The sequence below is a fragment of the Melospiza georgiana genome, chromosome 16, assembly GCF_028018845.1.
Source record: "Melospiza georgiana isolate bMelGeo1 chromosome 16, bMelGeo1.pri, whole genome shotgun sequence".
Classification (NCBI taxonomy): Eukaryota; Metazoa; Chordata; class Aves; order Passeriformes; family Passerellidae; genus Melospiza; species Melospiza georgiana.
This window is the reverse complement of record NC_080445.1, coordinates 14140617-14166704: the sequence shown is the minus strand read 5'-3', so window position 1 is coordinate 14166704 and position 26088 is coordinate 14140617. Positions and strand designations below refer to the sequence as shown.

The 26088-nt window shown below is 46.0% G+C and overlaps 1 protein-coding gene across 2 annotated transcripts in view; it reads left to right on the top strand.

The window, feature by feature from the left end:
- Window positions 1-24513, top strand: part of ADCY9 (adenylate cyclase 9) — an 86863-nt gene extending 62350 nt beyond the window's left edge. For both annotated transcript variants that reach the window (XM_058035909.1, XM_058035906.1), the window contains 5 exons: window positions 3394-3602; window positions 10519-10678; window positions 13776-13924; window positions 16763-16804; window positions 22392-24513. In XM_058035909.1, the coding sequence (XP_057891892.1) occupies window positions 3394-3602; window positions 10519-10678; window positions 13776-13924; window positions 16763-16804; window positions 22392-23580 (1749 nt within the window). In that variant the 3' untranslated portion in view covers window positions 23581-24513. The remainder of the gene's footprint in view (window positions 1-3393; window positions 3603-10518; window positions 10679-13775; window positions 13925-16762; window positions 16805-22391) is intronic.
- The last annotated feature ends 1575 nt before the right edge of the window (window positions 24514-26088 follow it).

Sequence of the window (26088 nt, the reverse complement as noted above, 5' to 3'; positions counted from 1 at the left end):
TGCCTGTCCGTGGGGTTTTTAACACATTTTGTTGCAGCTGTTTCATGAGAAGGGTTGTGAAATGTCAAATGTGATTTGCTGCTTGATATTGCTGCCTCTGTAAAGAGTCTCATTTCAGTTTATTATAGAAATATGGAATGGTTTGGGTTGGAAAGGACCTTAAAGCTCATCCCACCCCACCCCTGCCATGGCAGGGACACCTCCCACTGTCCCAGGCTGCTCCCAGCCCTGCCCAGCCTGGCCTTGGGCACTGCCAGGGATCCAGGGGCAGCCACAGCTGCTCTGGGCACCCTGTGCCAGGGCCTGCCCACCCTCACAGGGAACAATTCCCAATTCCCAATATCCCATCCATCCCTGCCCTCTGGCAGTGGGAAGCCATTCCCTGTGTCCTGTTACCCCAGGCCATCATCCAAAGTCCCTCTCCAGCTCTCCTGGAGCCCCCTTAGGCCCTGGCAGGGGCTCTGAGGTGTCCCTGGAGCCTTCTCTTCTCCAGGCTGAACACCCCCAGCATTCCAAGCCTGACATCAGAGCAGAGGAGTTCCAGCCTCTGGAACATCTTTTGCCATACCCTAGTCCAGTGTTTGGGCTGGAAATCTGAGGTACACTGATTATCTCCAGGTCCAGGTTAATGTTCCAAGTCTTTAGGGTGGCCAGAGAACCATGCTGAGATGGTAAAGGACCAATTGCTGCTTGTCTTCTCATCAAATATTCTAACTTTGACAATGGTAACTTGGAATTTGGTTATTGTTTAGTCACAGTTTCATGGTTATCCCTGAATCCAAACCTGAATTCAAATGTCCTATTTCCAGAAGTGTGCAGCTCAAAACACTGGAATTGTAAGGAACTTGGTGTTTTCTTCAGTATTCTGCACTGAGTCTAAAAACTCCTTCATTCCCTTGGGGGCTAATAATATCACAGGCTTTCCACAGCAGTGCATTTTCCTGCCTGACTGATAGGAACTGGCAAGATAGTTTAAATTTACCTAAAGTGACATTAGGTGTCAGTTAGAACTGAGGCTGCATTTCCACCAGCAGCTGCAAAATTGCTGCCAAGAAAAGGCAAATGCTCTGCCCTCCTTGCTCCTCCTCCTCCTCTTCCTCCCTGCTCCTTCTGATGGCTCTGGTGCTTCTCAGCCTTCCCCCTTGTGAACACTTCATTTACTGGCTTAGCATGAAATATTCATGATTGGTTTTTCTGTTTGGGGGCTCTTTTTATTTTCTGTTTGGGGCTCTTTCTCTTTGCATCTGGGGCTGTTTTGTGCTGGGTGGAAGCAGCAGCAGCTCTGGAGGGGTTGGCAAGTGCCCGAGGCAGCACAGATAAGCGTCCGGCAGCAGGAAGGGGAGTGGGCCCTTCCCTTCCAGCACCATGAGCTGCTCATTTGGGTGATCCCTCTGCACAATTGCATCTGGAGAAATCAGGGGTGGGTTTCTTTTCTTCCCAGTGTGTCCTGCATCTGAGGGCAGCACAATTTCTGCTTTTGCTGTTTGTTGTTTTGAGTTCTGGGCATTGTTGTCACATTCTCCTTAGCAATATTTGCTTGTTTTCCAATACTTCCAGGTGACACCTCACTTAATTTATTGTATTTTAGCAAAGGAAAGCCCAGTTGTGCTGGAATTCAATCTCCTCACTTTGGTGAGCTCCATGCTCATCCTGTAATTTAGTTTCATCTCTCTGCATAAAGTTCCTGTAGCAACAACAGGGAGAAACTTCCTGTGGGATGCAGCCTGCAAAATTTGCAAACTTTACTATTTTCTATTGTAAAGAAAATAGTAAAGTTTGCAAAGTTTTACTATTTTCTTTTGTAATAAAATAGTAAATCAAGTAGTTTCCAGTGGAAAGACTGGAAAGAGAAGCAAAGCAGAGATAGTAAAGCATATGAAGATGGACCTATTAATGTAGCTATGTAGGAAATTCCTAGAAAGAGCAGAAATGTGGCCTGTGCATTTTGTTAGTGGCAAGCTAATAATTTGAAAATTATTACATAAACCTCCTTGAAAGTGGGAATTTTCACTCTCTAATAGTAACTCTGCATCATTGGGGCAAAAACTTGTTAAAGCTTTTATGTTAGCAGAGTTCTGGTTCAAAACAACAATGAAACCTTTTTTCTTTCTCTCTCTAGATCACTGGGGCAAAAACTTGTTAAAGCTTTAATGTTAGCAGAGTTCTGCTTCAAAACAACAATGAAATCTTTTGGAGAGTGAAAAGATTTGACAACAGTCCAGGTTCTCTAATGGCCTGACAGTCAATGCTGCTAAAAGTGACTCCAGCACTCCTGAATTCCCCTCTGATTATGCAGTGCCAGCTGCAGGCTCAGGTTGTGATCCCTCTCTGGAATCAGCTCTGCTTCCCAAGAGCCTCAGTCTGTTCTCATTTGGGAATGAAGGCACTACTTAGCACTGTTAGAGCATCTCTGACTCTGTCACTGGGGACACAGTGCTGCTTCCCTTAATTCAATTGATGGCACTTGGTGTGCATGAACAGGGTTCTGTCACCCCTTCAAGTTAAAAGGTCATTTAGGCACTGAAGTGATGCTGGCTGGATTTGTTATGTTGCAGAGAGGTACAAATGAGGAACAAGTTTGTTTCCCAGTATTGCTGAGCACAGGAACAAAAGAAACTTCCAAATTAAACCAGAGCGCTCCAACTGGGCGCCTTCATGGTGACATTGATAACATAATTTCTGGTTTTCTTTGGAGCTTGCTTTCTAAGCTTGGGCAGATACAAACACTCCTAGGACTGGGCTCACCTTCATAATCAGCATGTGGAGCTCCTGATCTGGTTTTCAGCAGGACTGGCCATGGTAGCACAAAGCACAGCTGCACAAGCACTGGGCCAGGCCAGGATGGGATGGGAATGTGTGGTGAGGGGTTATGGAAGAGCAGAACTGGATGTCCTGGGCTCTGGTCAATTTGGATTACACAGCTTTTAATCTGGTCTGAAAGGGAAATGTGAATTCTGCCACAGGAGTTGTGTCTGTGGAGTGGTGTTAGGCGGGTTTTCTTAAGGTTAAAAAGGTTGTAGTAAAATCTGTTATTATTTTAGATTAAAAGAATAGAAGAAAATATCCCATAACTTACCTTCTACTTATTATATTTATCTTTCTTTGCACAGAATATTCAGTTTTTGTGTTGTATTATTTCTATATCATAATAGTGTGTAAAAACCACCCCAGGCCTGGGGGCTGTGCCACCAATACTTCTTCTCAACATGGTCTGCTCAGAGAGCTGTGACACCATCAAACCACCTCTTCTGCTTCTTGTTTCCAACCAGTGCTTACACTGGATTAATGAAGTGGCCAAAATTTCCTCATTCTGTTGTTCATCATCCAATTGAATCCAACAAAATATCATTTATTCCTTTCCATCCCTTCCCTCAATCCCTGTGCTCCACACAGGTTATAAGGAATGCTCCAGTGAAGACGTTTGCCAGTGCCACCTTCAGCTCTCTGCTGGACGTGTTCCTGTCCACCACAGTCTTCCTCATCCTCTCCATCACGTGTTTCCTGAGGCACGGCATGGTGGCAGCCCCGCCGCCGCCCGCCGCCGTCGCCGTCTTCGTCATCGCCATCCTGCTGGAAGTGCTGTCCCTCGTCGTCTCCATCAGGTAAGGACAGTGTGACAAAGCCTGCAGAGAGCAGGGACAGCTGCACTGGTGCCTGGCTCAGGGACATTTTGTTTGACAGCATCCCAGGAGCTGGTTTATTGGAAAAAAGGCTCCCAGTATTACCAGTTAGATTGTGCCTGGGCCAGTCTGACCCTCGCTGCCGGGCCAAAGGCAGCAACTGCGGTGTGTCACCCCAGAGATACCTTGGCTTGCTGGGGGTTGCAGCTGGGCACTGAACAAGTCCAGGCTTGTTAGGAACCCCGTTTACCTCAGGAGGAATGGCTTCAGGCGATGGTGAAGAGAAAAAGGAGAGGATTCTGCTGGAGGGTTTAATGTCCAGAGGTTTATTCCATGGTTACAGAGGTCTGAACGTGAGGAGCTGCTCCAACAGAACTCCCGGCCGCATGGTCTGATCACCTTTTAAGCTCAGGGACAGGGGGAGGGGAGGTACAGGTGAGCCACCAACCAGGTGAGAGGGGCAGGGTCTCAGGGGAAGATGACACCCAGACAGGCCAATGACCCCTGGGCATAGGGGCATCCTTTGAACTTGACCAAGCACACGACGCCTTGCTGGAATGTTCAGCCTGATTGACAGGACTCACTCAGCATGGGGGCAAGGGGGAAGGGAGAGAGGCACAGGCACACCTGGGGGGATGACCTGGAAGGCCAAAATGGGACATCACAGCACACCACAACACTGGTTGGGATGGGCTGGAAGAGCAGAGGCAGAGCAGCCAAGGCTCACAGCACAGGCTGGGCAGGGAGAGCTCTGGCTGCAGGAATTGCAGCAGGATTTTGTGACTGATAGAGTTCACACAGGGAAATGGAATCTGCACCCCATCCCTGCCCCTCTGACCATTCCTTGGGATGCCATGTGCCACTGTATGTCTTCTCTCCTCACAGCACTGTCAGAATTCAAACAGAAAACTTTGATCTCTTGTTACAGGGCTTGCAAGGGTTCCTCAGGGGTGAAGAGATAGACAAGAATCTTGATCTCATGATCAGAAGGCTGGATTTATTATTTTATTATATATTTTACATTATGATTATGCTAATAGGAATAGAGAGAAAAGTTTAGAAGCTGCTATGCTAAGAATAGAATAGGAATGAATAAACAAGGGAGCTCTCTCTGATTCTGTCCCAGAGAGAGCTCAGTCTTTGATTGGCTATTAATTGTAAACATGGAACATGGGCCAATCACAGGTGCTCCTGTTGCATTCCACAGCAGCAGATAATCATTGTTTAAATTCTCTTTCTGGGGCCTCAGCCTTCCAGAAGAGGGAAAAATCCTAAAGAAAGGATTTTTCACAAAAGATGTCTGTGACAATCTCTCCTGCAAACAAATCCACCCAAAAAACTGCTCCCTTAAACTCCAAGATAAAAGTACAGAATTCTGGGGTTAAAACTGACATCATGTGTCAGAGCTGCAAAGAGCAATGCTGCCCTCAAAGAAGGAAAAAAGAGAAGTTGCTGAAGGCACATTGTGTCTGCCCAGAATTTATTTTTTTTAAGTTTCATGGGTTAACATTGAGATAGTTCATGTTTTCTGTGTCTGGCATATAACAGGAGTCCAGTGTTTCCCCAGAAGGGAAGGGGCACTGCTCTGTCTCTGCAGAAGGGGTGGCATTGGCAGGGCTGTGCTCAGAGGTGCCAACCCCACTCCTGAGCCCTTGTCCTGCCCCTCAGCCTCTCCTGTGCCCTCAGCACACTTGGCTGCAGGTGCCAGGGTTTTAACAGCAGCTCCTCATTCCCCATTTGTGCCCAGTCCCCCCAGTGCTGGGCTGTTCTGGGCTTCCAGGGCGCTGCTGTGGTGACTCCTCCACCCAGGGTTACTCACACACTCAGAGCTCAGTGCAGCTCCTGCTCTCCTGGGTGTAACCTGTCATTAACCCAGGGGACTGACCTGTGAATGAGCTGATTGTTTGTCTGGGCCTGAGGGAGCCCCTTCACTCTGCCCTCCTCATCCTGGTGTTCCCTCCCTTCCCTGACACAGGGATAAGGGTGGTGTGTGCACATGGGTGTCCTCTCCTGGACTTCTGCAGATCTGTCAGTCAAAATGCTTTTGTAATTACGAGCTGGAAGCAATTTCTGCTGCTGTTTCAAAAGAAACAAAAGATTGCAGTTTGCACTCTCATTTTGGCTTTGCAGGGTCGAGTTTAAAAACTACTGAATTAATGCTTTAGTCACTGAAGGAATTTGTACTTCACTGGGCATATAAATGTGTGCAAGTGGATTTACATCAAAGCTGGAATGTGGAGTGGAGAGAAGCAATCTATGAAATTCTTTAAAGATAGCATTTCTTAGCAGGTGTGTTTGTTTGTTGCAATTTGAATAGTTTTTAGAAAATCTAAAAATTCAGAGTTAAAAGCTGTACTGGGAGATGGTTGAACTGCTAGAGTTGTCATTCTAAACTGTGTTAATTATTGGTGTGTCCTCTCTCTTGCATCAGAAATGCATTTTCCCCTTTGCAGAAGTGTCTGTACTCTGGTTTGGGTGGGGCAGAAGTTGAATTTCAGGCAGTTTTCAGGCAGCTCTTTCAGGTGGTCTGGGTTTGGTGGCCATGAACTTGTTCAGATGGGAACAGCTCAACCACTGCTTTCCAGAAGTGCTACTCTCTGCTGTCCAGGTATATTTGGAGAAAATTTGTGTTCACTTGCTGTACAGGTGAATTCTTACTTCATTTTCGTGTTTTTCAATTTGTTGTTTTCCCCACAGGACATTGCTTTTGCCTTATTTTGTACATTTATAAAAATTATTGCTATAACATTAGAAATATTTATAGGTAGATACATAAGGTTTTATTGCTCTGTAATTGGTGGTTTATGGGTTCCTTAAGGAGAAGAAAAATTGTTGTTTTCAGTCTGTATAGAGTTGGCAAAGTGGTTTTGTGTGTGAGTGGCTGTGCAGGGGTTTGGCTTCCCTGCAGCTCTGTGCTGTCAGCTTGACCTGTGATCTCCAGACCCCTCAAACTGTCCTGGTTACCTTGGGAACCAGCAATGGCTGGATGGGACAGGTGACCTCTGCTTTTCCCTGTCCTCTCCTTCAAACCAGCAGGGATGTTTTGAATTTTTATTGTGTATTTGCTTTGTAGTAAATACCCAAAATACCCTTCTGGGCCACCCCAGTCTCCATAACCTGAGGCACACACTTTGTCAGGGAGGTGAAAATCATCTTTTTCCTCTTCAAATCCTCTTCCAAGTGAGGACTGCTCCCTCTGACCACTCATTATGCACAGAAACAGTGCAGAACTTCCTGTGCAGAAATGTCATCCCAAATGACAATCACAGAATACCACTGAGATATCTTTGGGGAGGAGACTGGACTACAATGCTGGGCACACTCCCAGAATTTCAGGAAAAGGGATTATTTTAAGACCAGAAAATTCTTGCCTAAGTTTCACATTGTATTTTCATTATCATAATGCTAAACACCCTGCCTTTAAATCAGCTAAATTGTAATTAAATAATTAAATCCAGGGCTCAGCCTAGCAAGGGCTCCCCTGGCTCAGCCCAGCTGTGGGAGGGGAGAGCACAGCACTGTCACAGCCTGGGCAGTGGAAACACCTTAAAACTTGAATTCTGCAACAGCAGAAGTCCTCATGGAGCAAAGCTTACGAGGGGGAAGGATGTTTTGATTCCTCTGAAGTGTCTGATAATAAATTATTGGAGTACCTATAGATGAGCATCCCACTGTTAGCACAAGAGCCACTCGAAAATTAATTGTATAAAGCTGCAGGCAAAAATTGGTGCTTCATTTGTGAGCACGTGGAAGATGTCATCTCCTCTGTGAATGTTCTCTGAAGAATGTCCTTCTGCCCACTTGAAATGCAGCTACTTTGAGGAGCTCAGCTGAAGTGTAACAGATCCTAAAGTTCTGGTATTTAAAAAAACCCCGTTGTCATTGAATGTACAACGGTGTGTGAGATTCCACTTGGGAGTCTGAGGACTGGCTCTGCAGGAATAGAGATTAGAGATTCTGCCCAGCAGCTGCCCAATATTTAGTGTAAATCTAGAAGTTTTGTTCACTAGATAATTTTGACACGTTACCCTCGAGTAAAACTGCTTATAAATAAGTTTATTTACAAGAAATGTGTTGCTTTTGATAGCGTGCTTCAGTGAGGGGTGGAGGGCAGAAGAGTGGGTGTTTAGCCCTGTTCAAGAGAGTCAACTTTCAGTTAATTCATGAATTTAAAAGGACCTTTTTAGACAGCAGAACAGAATCCTCTGGATGAAGAAAGCAAGTGCAATCCAATAGCCAAAGGGAAGCTGTGCTCTTATGTGACCAAAGAGCTGTCTTATACCTGGTGCTTCACCTTCCCAGCCTTGCTGAGGTGCCACCCCTGTCTGTCCTCAGCCAAGACCTGTGGGCAGCATTGGATCTTCCTGAATTCCTCATGACCAGGAGCAGGAATTGCTCTCTGCCCCTCGAGCCTAATGAAGCAGATCTGTTAACATGGCTGATACATAGTATTGATGCTGAGGAAAACAATGTAGTCTGTTTGCCTTTATTTATTTCTAACATCTGGTATTTAATATCCCACCAAATTGCTGCTATGCCAAAAGCTTTTGATTTGAACTCTGGGAATTGATTTTAAACTGCCAGTAAATATAAAAATGATGGTAACAGTCTCCATTAGCCATTAATCATTTATGTCAAAGTTACTAATTTGAACTCCAGCTTGTGTAAACAGCTCAGATGCTTTAGCATTTAAGCCCTGTTGAGCTGCCCACTGACACTGCATTATTTACTGATACTGCCCTGTAGCCATTAAATCTGTCTGCAGCTCTCACTGCTGTCTGGATTTAATGCACCCCTGACTTCCTGTGCTGGGAGCATTGGGCTGGATTCACTGCTAAGGAGGAGAATTCCATCCTGTAATTCCAGAGTGCAGAGCCCAACATAAAATCCATCCCAAAAAAATGAGTGCAAGAAGGTAAAGATTAGCAGGAGAAAGGTGGCATTGCCCTGGAATCTGCACCTGCCTAAATAAAGCAGAGTCCTCCTGGCAGGATTAACCCCTCAGCTGCACCCCTGGATTTGTTGCTATGGTTCCCACAGGAGTTTGTCCTGGCATGGAGGCTTGGCAGGAAGGGAGATGCCAACCCTGGAGTCCCTGGTGTGTGGGCTGGGGTGAGAGACACGAGCTGGGCGTGTGCCACAGGGGCTGTGCCAGCCACAGGGGAGCGTGGGCACAGGTGGCACTGCTGCCTCACAGGGAGCCCTGGGCTGGCATCCCTTCCCTTCCCCTTTCCCCTTCCCGGGCTCCCAGCTCAGCTCTGGCACTGCCAATCCCAACCCATCGGTGCTGGAGGACGGGGCTTCATTTCAGAGCTGGGAAGTTGGGTGGTGATTTCAGACCTGGGCACAGGGACAGTTCTTACACTCTGTACCCCTTCAGAAACCCCAGTTCATACTCTAGAGACCCTTTTAAAACATCTTTTATATGCAGTTTTGAAATTTCAGGGCTTTGCTGGAAATTCTGTTTTCCAATGGAACACAGTTAGACTTTTTGGTGTGAGTGAAAGTTCATTAAACCTGCAAATCTGTGAGCACCCTCTCGTGGGCTCCCGATGAATTACAATGTGTTCCATCCTCCCAAATTCCTCATTTCCCATGAATTTAACTGTAATTTACAGATTTTAACACATGCAATTAGAGAAGAGTTCTTTATGCTGCACAAAATACTTTTGATTGCAATTCACAGAATTCCAGACTGGAGAATTAAAATCTCATTCACAAACAATTTATATTTAAAGGTGTGGAATGAGTGTCAAACAGGCATATAGAAATTTAAATTCAGCTTAGTTTGTGTCAGGTTTTTATCCCATATAAAACCTGGTATTTCAGACAACAGGGTTAAAAATGAGTGGATATATTTTCTCTTTTTGGAGGTATAGGTGATGTGGGGTAATTTATGTGACTTTGGAGACTGGGAATTTCATTTTTGGGGTTTTTTTTTCAGCTGTGAGCATCTCTGTCCATGCAGAAGGTGTGATTCTGTATTGTTTGGGCTCTGCAGTCCAGAATCACCTGCTCAGCCTGAGTCTGATCACTCCACACGTGCCATTCATGGCTCTGGATGCAGCCAACTGTGCTCCACCACCTTTTACAGCTTCTTAAAAATAATTAGACACTTGAACAGCAGTTGCACTTTTTCTCAAGTGACTAATGTTGAGCTTTGAGAAGGATTTATCCCGAAGATGTATTTCTATGGATAAATACAAGTTTTCTATGCAATGCCCTTGAGCATTGAGCATCCTTTTCCCTTCCCTTATTCATTTTAGCAATTAGAGCTGCTCTCATTTGAGAAGCATCTCCGGTAAGCTGCTCTCCAGAGCTTTCCCAGTTGGCTCCTTCAGCTTTTCACAGGTTGGGGCCGTGGTTTTCTCGGCAGCTCCGGGCGGGAGCGGCTCCTTCCCGCGGGGCGGTGCCAGCCGGGCTCGGCTCCTGCCAGCCCGCAGCCCACGCTCCCCTTCCCCTTCCTAATGACAGGGAGCTGCCTGCAGAATGGCTGCTTCCAACTGGGAGAACTGGTTTGGGTTGCACTGTGATGGGTGCTGGAGCTGCCCTGCTCCTCAGACGTTCTTGGTGTTATTTTCAGTAGGTTTCACTTGTGAAAGTTTCCCCTCTCCCTTGCCTGCTTTATTTATGAATGGAGAGGAGTCTTCTCTCTGCTTAAGCTTCCAAGGAAGTGAAGTTTGGCTTTCAATTTGCTTCCTCTCCCTCCCTTTGCTGCCTCTCCTCACTGGAGCAGCCAGGCTGGATTATTCCCTGGTGTCACCAGCAGGTGCTGTGGCACCTTGGTTGCTCACAGAACCCAAGTGATGGATTTGAAGCTGTGTTATTACAGGTAAATGAGGGGTGCAGGGAGATGTGCTGCCATTAATGCCTGGCTCCCTGCTTTCCTGTGTTCCAGGATGGCTTTTTTCCTGGAGGAGGTGATGACTTGCACCAAGCGTCTCCTGGAGGTGATATCTGGCTGGCTGCCCCGACACTTCTTCGGTGCAATCCTGGTTTCTCTCCCAGCTCTTGCAGTTTTTTCGCACTTCACCTCTGATTTTGAAACAAATATACATGTAAGTTGTTGAACTCCATTCCCTAAAGTGAGTGTTTGCAGCTACCAAAGCTTGTTGCTTGCCTGCCTTCCTCCACCTCCCTCCTGCTTTACATCTGTGTGATAGAGATCCCTTGGAGGGATGGGGCTTTGTGGATGAAGGAATTCCTGGTCTGTTATGTAAACACAGCCATGGTGAAAACTCTCTGACAAAAGGGGAGAGGATACCTAGAAATTCCTGCTGCCTGCATACCTTTTTCTCTTAAACCAAGCACTTCTGCAGGAATTTTTTTGAGATAATTCCAGTGGTTTATCCCAGAATTATTGTCCTGGGCTGGATTTGGAGTTTGGAGTCAGAGAAGCTGTATCAGTGAACCTCAACAATGGGAACAGGATTAGTGAGGGGTGTTTTGGCTTTGCAGAGTGAGATGAAGGAACTCAAAGGAGAGAGCACTTGGTACCTAGGAATGGCCATTGCAGGGGTTGTGGGAATGGTTAAAGGAATCCAATAACTGCCTTCTGAAAAGGAATGGAAAGAAATTGGCATGTTTAACCCAGACACAGAGATCCATAGGGAATTTGGTGTCTCTGTTATTAAAAGCACTCAGAAGGGGAGAACAAGGGGTTAAACATTCATAGAATCACAGAATGGTTTGTGTTGGAAGGCACCTCTTGTTCCAGCCATGGGCAACAGTGAGGAGGGGGGAGAACAGTTGAATTTAAAAGCCAACTGTAGCATAAAATCAAGGCTTAAAAACTGTGAACAAAATGGCCTCAAGCTGGAGATGAAAGATTGTTTCTCTGCAGGTTTCTCTGAGGCAGCACAGTGTGCAATCCTTCCTTTGCAGGATCTTCAGGGAATTCTATTTCACAAAGCTTTGCTATTTCAGGGTGTAGGTAATGACCAGATCCTCTTCACTCTTCCTATCACAGCTTATTCCTGGTGCTGGGGGCTGTTTGTTCCATGGGAACATGTGACCACACATTTTTTGGTCCTTGTTGATTTAAACACACATCCTGTGGTTGTCACAGCCACAGCAGGGTGTGGCTGACATTCTGGTCCATCCCATGCTTAAGATCATTCTACAGTTTCTACCTTTTGGAGCTTTAGGGAAGAAATTTTAAGCTGTAAATTTATTTATTTGTTCATTCAGTCTAATGATGGTCTTTCCCCTCCATGATTATCAGTAAATTAACCACAGGCATGTTTTCCTCCAGGGAAGGGTGCTGAAAACCTTCAAATCTCTCAAATCTGTCTGTTGATTTTGATACCATCCCATTCATCACCATCCTTGATCATCTCTCCAGATGTTTCAGATAATATCAGAACCACTTTATGAGTGTGTTCTCAACACAGGTCAGGTTGAGTCAAACCACTTGAGGCAGCAGCAGTAAAATGGTGATTTTCATCACCAAACTGAGAATGAGCTTTGCTTTTTTTCCTCTTGCAGGTGCTCCAGAGTCGTGGGGCTGTTGGCTCACTCTCCAAGGGATGTCCCAGCTCAGCTTGTGCTCAGTGTTCCCACACTCATGGAGCTCTAGGAAACGGGGTCAATCTATAGAGGGTCAGGTAAGTCTCCTCCTTTACTATGACATGGTTTTGCAAAGTTTTTTTTTTTAATTCATAGCATTTTATACCTTCCCTGGATATAAAATAATTATAAAATGAAAATTAACAAAAACAACCATGAAAAAAAAAAAAAAAAAAAAACTTTCCAAAGCCATGCATCCATAGTAAAATCCAGCACATCCTGACCCTCTATAGGCTGGCTTCATGCTGGGGCATCACTTGGAGTGAGAAGCACTGCCCTGCCACTTCAGGAGACCTCAAATGGGGGGGAAAAAAGTAAGTTTAAGTTATGGGGTTTTTATGGACACTTCTGAAATTCCTTTATCCGTTTTTAAGTCATTAAAAAATCCAACAATTGTTGTTTGTGGTTTAAAAATGGTGAATTATGTAAGGATTTTTCCCATCCTCTGTGTCTGCTCTCAATCACATGCTTGTTTGTTATGCCACAGGACTGCCAGGCTGCAGAGTCTGCACTTCAGCTGCACAGGACACCTAAAAGGAGAGAGAAGGGGAGAGAATGATCATTTCATGCTGTAAAACACAGCATAAAGCTAGACCAGAACTCCTTCATCCAAGTGTGGAGTCTCTAGTTTAGCTTGGATGGTCATGAATATATTTGGGAAACCAAAATTGGCACATCATTGGCACACTTGAGAGTTTTGAGCACTGTAAGGTTGTACTGGGGAAATGAAGGTGCTCTGGGCAGTGCATGTGCATTTCCTTTCATTTATCCAGGCAAGCTGTGGACAGGTAAAAGGGTTTTGAGATGAGGAATTTGGAACCTCATATCAATCAAACCGTAATCAAAATGTGAGCTTGTCCTTTGGCAGTGACTGCAGCTGCCTTTTGTCACTGAGGCAGATCCTTCCTTCCCTGGACTCAGCTGTTACAGGGCACTGTGGGAACTTCTCTGAGGAGTCTCTAAAAGCAGACAGGTGGGTGAAGTTGCACTCTGCATTTCCAATGCAATAGAATCTCAATATTCAGTTCAAAGCAGGCAGGATCTAACCCCAGCACTGGAGGGGAGTTTACCATGAATTTTCACCTTTTTTTTTTTTTCCCTTTGTTTGAATGAGAAGAGGCACTGAGCTTTGACCAAGGTAAGCTGGAGGATCTGGAAATTACTGAAATAACTTGGTGTGTGATAAAACCTCCATCCAGGGAAAACAGTGACAAAGCACCAGTGCTAAAGGTTTTCTTGCTGCTGGAAGGGAAGATGTCCAGTGACAAAGCACCAGTGCTGAAGGTTTTCTTCCTGCTGGAAGGGAAGATGTTCAGTGACAAAGCTCCAGTGCTAAAGGTTTTCTTGCTGCTGGAAGGAAACATGTCCAGTGACAAAGTTCCAGTGCTGAAGGTTTTCTTGCTGCTGGAAGGGAACATGTTCAGTGACCAAGCTCCAGTGCTGAAGGTTTTCTTGCTGCTGGAAGGGAAGATCTCCATCTCCACGTGGGCTCACCCCCTGTGCCCATCACCCAGGATGAATTCTCCATGCTGGCTGTGTGGCAGGGCCCTGGGCAGCTGCTAACCCCCCTCTCTCTCTCTGTTGCAGTACACCATGTTCATGTGTTGTGCCATTCTCATCACCATTGTGCAGTACTGTAACTTCTGCCAGCTCAGCTCCTGGATGAGATCCCTGCTGGCAACGGTGGTGGGAGCAGTGCTGCTCATCCTGCTCTACGTCTCCTTGTGTCCCTCCAGGTGAGCCTCACTCCAGGGAGCTCAGCTGGGCTCCTCCCAGGGAAACAAGGGGCTGGTGCACAGGATTTGCTGTCTGCCATGACTTTCTCCAGCATCTCAACCTTAATGATTTTTATTTCTTCATTATTTATTTATTTTTTGAAGGATTTCAGGGGTGCCTCTTCTGTGTGACACTCTGTGCTTCCTGATGTGTTTCTAGGACACAGTTACAGACCCACAGAATTGCCTTTCACCATTAGTTTGAAAATCTGTTTTATTAAGGAATTTCCCAGGTATTTTGTGGTGCCAGAGAGCCTAACTGCTCCCTAACACCCCTCTGGATTTATTTTTGCTCTTAGGATCCACATATTCTTCTTCCACCTCCTTCCTCAATTCATTTTCCAGTGTGGAAGGCAGGTCCTTAGGTTTAATAGGATCTAATAGCCAGTTCCATTCTCAGTTTCCTGCCTTTTCAGAGGACTCTGCAGAACTGTAACCAGAGGAATCAAGATAATGCAGTTTCTGTGCAATAACCTTAAATTTTCCCAGTTTTTCCCCTGATAAATTGTTTTCTGCAAGGAGAATTTGTTTGCACTATTCTCCTGCTGTTTTCTTGTCAAGGGGGTCCTTCCAGCCTTCTACTCCTATTGGCAAAATTTCATAAACAACTTGCACTTCTCAGTAGCTTAAGACCCCACCTTGGGATGGATTTAGGAAGGTCTTCTCCTCAATCATTCAGTTCCTCTCCATCAGAGACCTGCTGAATCAGAAGGTGAAAAACATGAAAAAAACCCAAACAAACCAAAAAGAGTTTGCAGATACATATTTTAGTGAGTATTTAGCTTTGATTGCCTCTTTATGTGTCTTCAGTGGTCTCTTTTAATCTTGATCAAATTTATATTTTAAAAAAAGGGAGAATAAAAGTCCCTTCTTACCCCTGTTCACATCTGTGATTTGAGGTGGCTGTAAGGGTTGGAGGGAGAAAGTCCTGGAAAAAATATCCTGGAGCTGGAGTCAGTTGACAAATGATTTGTAAATCATAGTGACTGCAGAAAAATCCCTTTCTTGTCTGTCTGCAGAGGACTTGGACAGGGAGGGCAGGGGAGATCTCTCCAGCTGCAGGGCAGGAAGGGAGTGTTTGGTTGTGAAGCCTCCCTGGTCTCCTCATGGGTTTGTCCCATTGGGTTCAGGATCCCCCATCTGTCCCCAGCCCTGAGTGACCCTCTCCCAGTCCCAAAGATTTCTCCCTGTGGTTTTCCCTTTTTCCCTTTGTGGCACAGGTGCTTTCAGTGGCTCAGCTTCACTGAGAGCCAGGGAATCACAGAACCCTTGAGTTTGGAAAAACCCTCTGAGGCCATCAAATCCAGCTGTCCCCCAGCACTGCCAAGGCCACGCTGCCCCATGTCCCCAAGTGCCACATCCACAGGACTTCTAAATCCCCCAGGGGTGGGTACTCCTGGATTTGCCAGGGCTTTTGTTTAAGACATTTTCCCCTGCTATCCATCCAAACCTCCCCTGGCACAGCCTGAGACTGTTTCCTCTTGTTCCCTGGGAGCAGAGCCCAACCCCCTGGCTCCAAACTCAACCCAGGCTTGGTTTTGCAGGGGAATTAGCAGAGAGCAGACCCTCAGTGCCATTTCTTGGTTCCCTGCTTGCTCTTCCCTGATTCCCCAGCAGTTCCTGGAGCTCCTGGGGCTCCTGGCAGAGCCTGGTGCAGGGGCCATGGATACTCTCCTGGACAAGCTCTGGGTTGAGACTTTGTGCAGAGAGAAGGACCCAGAACTGGGCATTTTCCCTGCATTTCAGCTTTATTGATGGCTCTTCCAAAGGTGGGAGGTGGAGACCTTGCTCTTGTGTCAGGTCACAGCATCAGCTCTTGCTGAGTGCTAAAGGGGCTCTGTGAATGATAAGAAACCCCATTCTCTTAATAATTCTCTTATTTCCACCTGTGGTGTGAGCAGCAGTGACCATTAATGGGCAAGGTTCAGAAATCATGGAATATGTTGTTATTTCATCCCTCAAAAATAAACATTTCAAGTAATAGAGCTGTTGAACTGCAGGTCTGAAAGGGAATTGATAAAATTAATCCTGAACAAGAGTCACATAGGTTTAGTCAGTGAAACCCATTGCTTCAGGTTGTTAATAATCATCTTTTTGTTTGTCTCTTACCATGATTCTGATAATATTTTTGTCATGGTGGCAGCTGCAGCCCTGTCTGCACTTTGACTTCCTTTTCCAGTTATAACTAATCCTGAGAGTTTGATACTCTCTTGCTACTTGGTTGCAGTATAGAAATTGTAATTCAAATAAATAAGCAAAGTGTTTGAATTACTTATTTTCTCTAATGGCATCTTAAAAATAGGTTCTGTGTTAGGGTTTTGGGGATTTGGGAGGTCTTTTGGTTTTGGATGGTTTGGTTTGTTTCTTTGTTTGCTTTGTTGGTTTTTGTTTGGGGTTTTTTGGTTTTGGTTTTTGTTTGGAGATGTTGGGGTTTGTTCTCTTTGTGTTTTATTTTTAAAATATTTGTGCTGTGTTCTCACATAAGATGGAGGCATAATGGAGTCTTAGAGCTCTGGGATTGCTTTTCCCTATTTCCAGGTAAGATGGGATTGTTTAACAATTACTTGTTCCAGGCATGACAGAGTTCCAGTTTCCCTTTTCAGGGATTTGCAACTCTGGCTGGTTCTCTCTCCCAAGCAGATAAGTCATGTTCAGACAAAGTTTGTGTGCAGTTATCAGGTCTGCAGTGCAGTTCTTGGTCTGTGCAATAGGGAAATGGAAAATTCTGTCTGGAATGCTGCAGGATGTTTGTTTATTGCTTTAGCTTTCCCTCTGAAATCAGTGCTTTTCTCATTTCAGCTCCATGGAAGCTCCTCATCTAGATTTGGCACAGAACTTTAGGTAAGCTTTCTATAAAATTACCATCTTTATATTTAGGGATAAAAACATTTTCACTGAATTACAGGGAGCAAAACTTTGCATCCACAGTAATAACTTGGGAATTCAACAAATTGGTTCAGCAAGTTGTGTTTAAGCTTCTCCTGTAATTTCCTTTACAGATTACTTGGGTATGACCAAAACTCATCAGGGCTGGTGCTGCACTCACAGAGTTGTGTAATGATATTTTCTCCTTAAATTGGATTTCTAGGCAATAGAACTGTGGAGGAACTATTTAAAACAGCATCTGTTTTTCCAGTAGCAGCAGTTTTTAGAGCATTATGTGTCCACCACGAGCTGTTTCTTTGATTTCCTTGGCTGATTTGCACCATTCAGAAGCAGTGGGAGTTGGATGCTCTCACAGCTGGGCAGGTGAGAATTCCCTGGGGCAGAGGAAAAGCTGTGGAATAGCTGGATGTGCAGCCAGCTGCCTTCCCAGGCTGGGATGTGACACTCTGGGCCTGGCTGTCACCTTCCCAGGCAGGGCAGGGAGTCATAAAACTGAGAGCAAAGGGAATTTACCCTGGAGCCTTTCAAAGCAAACAAAAATCCCTTCCTGGGTAATTAATGGCCCCTTAAAAGAAGAGTGTTAAAGATTCACTCTGGTGATTTCAGTGTTGAGTTTCTCATGGGTTTATTGCAAGTTTTTGCAATACCATTTCAGTGTTTTACTGGCCCTTGGTATTAGACAAGTCTGGGTTTGCTCATTGCAGATCTGGGGCAATATTTGGGCCTTGCTGGGTTTGAATGAACTGTGGAGCTGTGACTTTGGTAAAAGGGGTTTCAGGAGCATGCTGCTTGTCCTGGGAGGGTGTGTAAAAACAAAATTCCTTTCTAATAACTCTCATCTCCACAAATGCTGTGGTAGTTCAGAAAACACATGGGGTTTGGTACAGAGGGATGAGAACAGGGTTGCTTTGGGTATTTCTTCACCAAGGACTCAGCTCTTACTGCAGTGTTGGAGTTTGGGGGGGCTCTGGCTTTTCTTGCAGGGATTTTCCTTTTTCCTGGTTTTGATTAATGAAAGTTCTTTTTTGTAACAGAATTCCAGTTCATTGAATCCAGAATGGAAAGTTAAAACCAAAATAATAGAGGAGGCTTTTTTTTTTTTTTTCTTTTTGGTAAACATCAGTGTGCTGATCACTCCGGTAGTGTCACAGGATCAGCCTAAGTTTGGATCCTTATTTTTTGTTTGTGAAGCTTTTGTGCTCCTCAGAATTCCAAATCTCTTCCCCAGCAGGCTCCAGGGCAGCTGCTGATTACTGATCAATAATTCATCCTGCCTTAAACCTTTGACAGCTGGGTCTTCCCCTCAGTGACAGAAATCTGTGAAAACATCACCTGTCAAGCATTGTTGTCCTGCAGATATTTTTCTTCCATAAATATGTAACTTCTGAGTGATGACAGGGGAAGGTGAGAGTTGCTGACCAGACCATGGAGGTGTCTGTGGTGAGCAGCTGTGGAGTGAAGCTTTCCCTCCTTTGTAAGGCTTGGCTGGTGATCTGAAGGCCAAGTAAGGCAGTGACCAAGATGTGTCACCTGTTAAACATTCCTAAACTTCATTTTTCACTTTTTATTAGGATGTTGTCTGTGCTCCTTGAGCTGAGGAAGAGACCCATGTGCTAATTCTGCTCAGCACTGCCCTTCAGTCCAGCTCCCCTGCCTGACCCTGCCCAAACCTGGACATTAACAAACACTGGGAGTTAAAAGAGAGAGCTGGGAGTTAATCCTATTCTGTTTCTGCCATTAAAGAGAATTTGGCTTCTTTCCTCAGGGTTCTTATGCTGTATATTATTGAATATCACATTTCTAGAGTACAGAATTTCCCCTTTTTTCTGATAATGGACTAACAGAAGGTGAAACTCTCTTAGCCTAACAAAATTTTTTTGCTGTACCTTTCTGCCAGAATTACATAAATCAGGTTCCTTGCTTACCCCACTCAGCACTGAAGTTTTCTCATGTTTTAGGAGGGCTAGACAAGGTTGTGTGTTGTCTGTAATGGGGTTGTTCCCTTTCCTTGATCAAGAATTGAGATAATATTAATGTTGCCTGGGAAGGGAGACAGTAACAATGGTAATGAAGCCTTAGCACAGAGTTCACCTCTGGACTGTCTGTAAATAAAAATGTGGAGTTTCCCTTGTTTTCCAGGCAGCCCAAAGGATACAGCCATGAACTTTGAAGGAAACATTTCTCATTTTCATTTTCATTCTTTCCTCACCTCAGAGCTGCTGGGATGTGCCACTTTCCAAGGGGAAGCAGGAATTGGTCACTTGAGTGGAGTCTGCACTCACCTGAGTGCAGGGAAGGGTTTGTAGGCACCCACTGCAGGATTTTCATGGACAGCAGCACTTTGATCCCCTTTTCCACACCTTTCCTCCCTTGCATTCTTCTCAGATTTAGCAGGGAGAGCTCCTCTTTCAATATAGCAAGATACCAAATCCAAACAGGGGTTACTGCTCAGAAGCAAACTGGCTTTCCAGAAAGTTCTGTAAGTGGGAAGCCATTATCTTGATGATTTGTGATCAAGCCAAAGGAGATTCTGTCTCTGGAGTCTCACTTGTTCCATGTTCCCAGCCTGGATGGAGGTGCCAAGTTAATAGTGAGGGGGCTGTGCCAGGCAGCATTTCACCAGTTTGAGTTAAAGAGACACTGTCAGCTCAAGATCTCAATTGGAATGATTTTTAAAATCAGTTTTCTGCTGCAGCACCTCATAAAAAGGAGAATTGGGAAAGATTGGGATGGGGGGTTGATTTTTTCTGTTGGAGGTGTGGGACAGTTTTTCTTCTTTTCATTCCAGAGTGACTCCAGGTCATGGCTGCTGCCTGGGGAGGTGATTTAGGTGATTTCCAGCCCTTTAGGTCCTGTACCCTGGTCACTGCAACATCCCAGGCTGGAATTCCACATGAGGGTGATGCAGTTCCTCTCTCCTTCAGGCTGGAATCAGAGCTTTCCATCCTGATGCACAATGGGATAAAATCTCCTGCTCTGGAGGAGGGATCCCACCCCATTCCCCATTCATGGAAGGAGGTCAGGGCACAGTGAGTCCCTCCCTGCCATGCCCATCTCAGGGCTGGAGCCCACGAGGTCAGGGCACGCTGAGCAGCTCATGGGGAGCTCCAGGAATGGGAGTGGGAGCAGCAGCTCCTTGCCCAAAGGCAGATCCTGCCTCCCACTGCTCCTCACAGAACTTTGGGTGCTCACCTCATTCACTGCAGAGGAGTTAAAGTGCTTTGAGAGTGTTTTGTACAGCAACCTGTAAATAAAAAGCCCTTAATGGCTTAAATAAATCCCTGTGGCAGGAATGTCTGATGTTAGAGGGGATTATCTGGATCAAACTCTCAGAGCAGTAACAGAGTCAGTAACAGATCTCTGCCCACAAGATGTATGAAAGAATGAACTCAGATTCAAAGAATCTGAATTGTGCTCCTGAATCCAGATTCCTTCCTCACTTTCCCCCACCTCTTCTTATTTTCCAAGATATTTTCTCTGACCCACATCATTTTGTTTTATTGGCCCATCAAGCTGGGAGGGCATTTTGTCACCTCCAAAATAACAGGGATTGTATTTCAGGAATTGTTCCCTGCTAGTCATTAATTATGGAATAATTTAGGCTGGAAAAGACCTCCAAGATCAGGGAATCATAGAATAAAAGGGAGCAACAAAGATCATTGAGTCCAACCATTAACCCAGCCAAGGCCACCACTAAACCTTGTCTTTGTCTTTGTCTCTGACTTGTCTTTCAAGGGAGGAAATAAACAGGTTCAGACCAGAGGTTCTGTTGAGAATCAGGGAGGAGGGAGTGTCTTGGTACAGCAATTACAGGAACTTGATGGTGGGGCTCTGTTTGAGCTGGGACATCTCCTCCTTTCATGGTCCCCTTGTGAAGAGGGAATAAATGAATACACCTTCACTTCTCCTGGGAGAAGTGTATTTATGGTAGAAAACAAAAGAACAAATTTTCAATGTAATCTGTCCTGTCTTTCATCTGAAATTCAGCCTGCACTCTCTTGTAAATATTTCACTCACCAGAAACTTTTTTCCCCATAGGATTTCTGTAAAAAAGGGAACAGATACAAAGACTATGGCACAGAGAAATGTTTTTGGATATGGGGCACGTTCATCTGTCTCACAGCTGTGCTGTGGTTTTGTTTCATCACACTTTCCTGTCAATCAAGTATTTGAGAATGAAACTCAGAAAAAAAAAAACTGTGCCTGTAATAAAGTTCAGTTCTGAAATATATCCATAGTGGAAGCCTGTCCCCCATGGACATGAAGCAACAAAATGAACTCAGGAATGTTTTCATATGTTACAGTAACAAATTCAGCCTTCTCTTCTTGAGCTGTTGCTCCAGTTGTGCTGAGTTTTAATCCCCTCCTGCCTTCCCAGAGAAGTGCAGGCAGGTGCTGAGTGTGGATTCCTGTCTGGCTCTCCAGGAGCAAGGTTGATGTGATGCTCTCCCTTTTCAAACCTTCTCTTAACTCAAAGAACTTCAGCGCATGTCTGCTCATATCAGATCTCAAGCTTTGGCATAATTTTATCCCAAAAATGCAGTTGGATCCCTGCAGAAATGACTGCGTGCCAAGCTATCTGCCTTCAGCCTTCGCTTCTGGGAGTGCATAGGTGGGGCCTGCTCAGATTCAATTTGTGCCTTTGCATCTCTGCAGAAAGTTGAGATTGGAGAGTGCAGATGTCTCCTCGTTCAGGGTGGTTTGGCACTGGCAGAGGCTCCATCAGCACCTCATAATCTGCACAGGCAGGCACTGAACTGTCGAAAGGATCTGAAATATTGCTCCCAATCCATGGCAGACAGGAATTCTTGATTATTTTATGTAATCTTGGCACTTGGAGAAACTTTCTGTCTCCGCCATGAAAAGCTGAAGTGGTTTTATCACAGAAAAGCACAGCCATGTTCCCCACTTCCATGCAGCTCATAGAACCCCAGACTGGGCTGGGTCAGAAGGACCTTAAAGCTCATGAAGTTCCAACCCCCTGCCATGGGGTTCTCCACAATGTGTCTTTTACAGGGTTATCCTCTCCCAAACCCTTCTTGTGTAGCCTGAAAGGCACATGGCAGAGGTTCCTGGTCCTTGGTGCGACACAAGGGAAAGGCACAGGAGTGTAAAGCAGCTGGTTCTGAATATTGGAGGTAATAAAAAATACAAAACCAAATAAATTCCAGGAAACTCACAGGCACCCCCACATACAGACATTCAGTGCACTCAGATACCTAAACACACACACAGGTACAAATTTACATACAGTGTTTTTAGATATATATTTAGATATAAGAGTACCTGTTTCCTTGCTGAAGTCCTTAAAACAGGATTGGCCTGTGCCACTGAACATGATGATAAAGAAATCTTTGTGGGTTTATGGAAGTACTTGGTGAGTTTAAAAATTAAATTAATTCTTTGGCATTTCCTTAACAGCAGATGAAGTTCTCAATGGATATTTCATAATTTAGCGTTTCTAATCCAGCATTTCTACCTGTGGGGCAGGGATGGCCATGCCCTAAGCTAAAACACCCCTGTGTGCTCTCCCCCTGTGCAGCTCCAGGAAGAGCCCGTGCAACAGCTCGGCTCCGAGCGAGGCGCGGCGGCCGGCGGAGCTCATCGGCCAGGAGGTGGTTCTGGTGTCCTTCCTGCTGCTCCTGCTCGTCTGGTTCCTGAACCGCGAGTTCGAGGTCAGTTACCGCCTGCACTACCACGGCGACGTGGAGGCCGACCTGCACCGCACCAAGATCCAGAGCATGAGGGATCAGGCTGACTGGCTGCTGAGGAACATCATCCCCTACCACGTGGCCGAGCAGCTGAAGGTGTCCCAGAGCTATTCCAAAAACCACGACAGCGGCGGGGTGATCTTTGCCAGCATCGTGAACTTCAGCGAGTTCTACGAGGAGAACTACGAGGGAGGCAAGGAGTGCTACCGGGTCCTGAACGAGCTCATCGGGGACTTCGACGAGCTGCTGAGCCAACCCCACTACAGCAGCATCGAGAAGATCAAAACCATCGGGGCCACCTACATGGCGGCGTCGGGGCTGAACACGTCGCAGTGCCAGGACAGCAGCCATCCCCACGGGCACCTGCAGACCCTTTTTGAATTTGCCAAAGAAATGATGCGGGTGGTGGACGACTTCAACAACAACATGCTGTGGTTTAACTTCAAACTGCGCATCGGCTTCAACCACGGCCCCCTCACGGCCGGGGTCATCGGCACCACCAAGCTGCTCTACGACATCTGGGGGGACACTGTGAACATCGCCAGCAGGATGGACACCACCGGCGTCGAGTGCCGCATCCAGGTGAGTGAGGAGAGCTACCGCATCCTCAGCAAGATGGGGTATGACTTTGACTACAGGGGGACGGTCAATGTGAAGGGGAAGGGGCAGATGAAGACCTACCTTTACCCCAAGTGCATGGACAACGGCATCGTGCCCCACCACCAGTTGTCCATATCTCCAGACATTCGGGTTCAAGTGGATGGCAGCATTGGGCGGTCTCCCACGGATGAGATTGCCAACCTGGTGCCTTCTGTACAGAATTCTGATAAGATAGCCCATGGCACAGATAGCTCAGAAGCCAAGGACATCCTTCCTTCCGCCAAGAAGCTCCAGAAGGACGTGGCCAAGGCAGAGGAGAGGTGCAGGTTTGGCAAAGCCGTGGAAAAGGATGACTGTGAGGAGATGGGGACTGAGGAGGTCAATGAACTGACAAAGCTAAATATCTCTAAGAGTGTATGATGAACTGTCAGAGTTGCATGAAGTGCTCTGTCCATAGAAACACACAGACTTTTGCAATTGGCAGTTTTCTTTTCCAAGAGAGACCTTCTCCACACCTGGGTTGTACGTTTGTGTTCATTTCGGCACCTGGGGCTGTGTGGATCATGGCTCTTCAGGGCTTGTTTTCATCCATCTCTCTCCTCCATGCCCCAAACCACATCCCAAGCTCCCCAGCTCCCTGTGCAACCATCTTACAGCTGAGTAGAGGATATTAAGTGCCTTCAGATATACTCCATTGGACTCCCTGTCAAGGTACAGAGGCCCCAAGTGAAATCATAGCTTTGGGTATTTATCTAATTTTAAAGAAAAGAAAAGCTGTGGTTATATCATTTTTATTGTCGTTTCTCACAAAACACTTTTTTTGGCTAACGCAACTCCTTGGGTTTTTTATATCTCTCGGAACAATGTTTTACTGTTATCAGACCTTTTGTATGTAACACACAGACATGTGCATGTATCTGCCATATGAGACTGCTATAAAGTGCCAGTAATGCACCACAAGAATGTCTGGGCGAGGGGTGGCACCCTTTGGGCCGGGCTGGAGGGGAGTTGTGCCGTGGCTCAGCCTTTAGTCAGGGCAGGAGGAGCAGCTGCTGCCCTTCTGTTCTCCTTTCCCCATGCTTCTGCAGCCTCCATGTGCCATCGTGTGCTTTGGATACACTTCTTTTCCATATAGCCAATGAGTTACTGATCCTGGGAATGGAAGGAGGGTTGGGACAGTGCCAGCTCTGGGGACAGATGTCCAGAAGCAGGAGAAACCACGGGAGTGCTGCAGTTCAGGGCTCCCTGCTCCGTGTGCAGCTCAGTGGGTGAAGGTAGGTGCCATCGGTGTCTCTGAGCTGATTGGAGAGAGACAAAGAGAGAAGCAAAATAAATGTTTTGGGAATGCCTTTATTTATTTATTTATTTTATTCCTGTTTGGTTTCTTGGGGTTTTGTTAATTTCATTTGGGACTTTCGTGGAAGGGGACTGGGAGAGATAAATCATTCATGGGTCTAATGGGAGTGATGAGACAGAGTTTGAGCCTCTTTGAACTACCAACCACTGTGAGGATGTTATCTTTGGCAATATTTGGTTCCAAGCTGGTGACACTTTGGAAGCCACCAAACACAGTTGAGTATCCCAGCTTCCCTCTGGACTGAACCAATGGTGCTGCACAATATTTTCAGGATTTTACACACCCACACACACACACAGAAACACACACACACAGAAACACACACACACACACCTCTGTGCTTTTGCAGCAGGGAGGAAATTAGAATGCTCCCTTCCTGCTGCTGCAAGCAGGAATAGGGAACAGTCCTTGTAGTGAGCTGAGAAGCACAAACATTTCCCAGCCCTGCAGAGAGCTCTGTGCAGGTCCCTGGGAGCAGAGCCTGCAGGAGCCCAGGAGCTGCTTGCACAGAGGGAGCTCTGGGCCTGGGGGCTTGGGCTGTACCAGTCTGTGCCCTCTGCATTCTTCCACCACCTCCCTCTCTGGCATTTGGTGCCCTGCTGGGGATCATATTGACCATTGAACTGTTCTAGTTCAGCCAACTCCCTCTGATTTCACCAAATCAAGTGAAAGGATTTTTATTCCCAAAACAAGTTGGTCAGCCAGGGAAGAGCTGGGGAAAGGTGGTGCTGCACTGGCTGCTGATGGAATGGGGGCTCTTTCCATCTGAACTCGAGTCAGAGTGTATTGATTCTTCCTCTCATCCCCATGTGATTTTGGGGTATGAGTAATAAATGTATCCATTGTGGGGCTCCTGTTCCATCTCCTCTCCACAGTCTGCATGGAGCCTGTGAAGCCTTTCTGAGATGTGAGTCTCTGGGATTTCTGGATCTCAGTTAAACAGAACTCTGTGCACAGGTCCTGCAAAGCTGCTCCTTATCCATGTCAGTATTCCATTGATAGCAAAGCTGCTCAGAATTCATCTTCTTTGCTCAATCTGCCAGCACACAACAGACCAGGGGATCCTCACCCCCAAATCCCTGTGCCACAGATGCTGTTGCCTGTTTGGAGGCTGTTCCCAGTGAGCAGCAATGTGAGTGTTTTGAGGGCAGATTTCCAGCAGCTTCCTACTCCCCTAGGTTACAACTTCCCCCTCCCCACAGTGGGTTGTACTTCCAACTTTCAGGTAGTAATTCTGCAATTACCTCTTGCATCTGAAGAATGTGTTCCTGACACCATTGTTAGAGTTCTTGGTGCAGTTAAGGTGTGTCAGTATTCCTTTTCCTACAGTCAAAGAGCTAACATGATCCAGAATTGTTTACATGCCTTCCAGTATTACATTATTACCTTAGAGTCGTTCCAGCCTTTCTCCCTGACACTCCTTTCTCCAGTTTTATAGACCCTGCCCATCCTTGCTGTCTCCCTGCTCAGCTGTGTGCAAGGGCAGAGCTCAGTCAGGAGGCTCTGGCTCCTTGAGACCTGCACAATAACCAAACCTGCACCAGGAGAGGTTGGCAACCTCTGGTTAAACC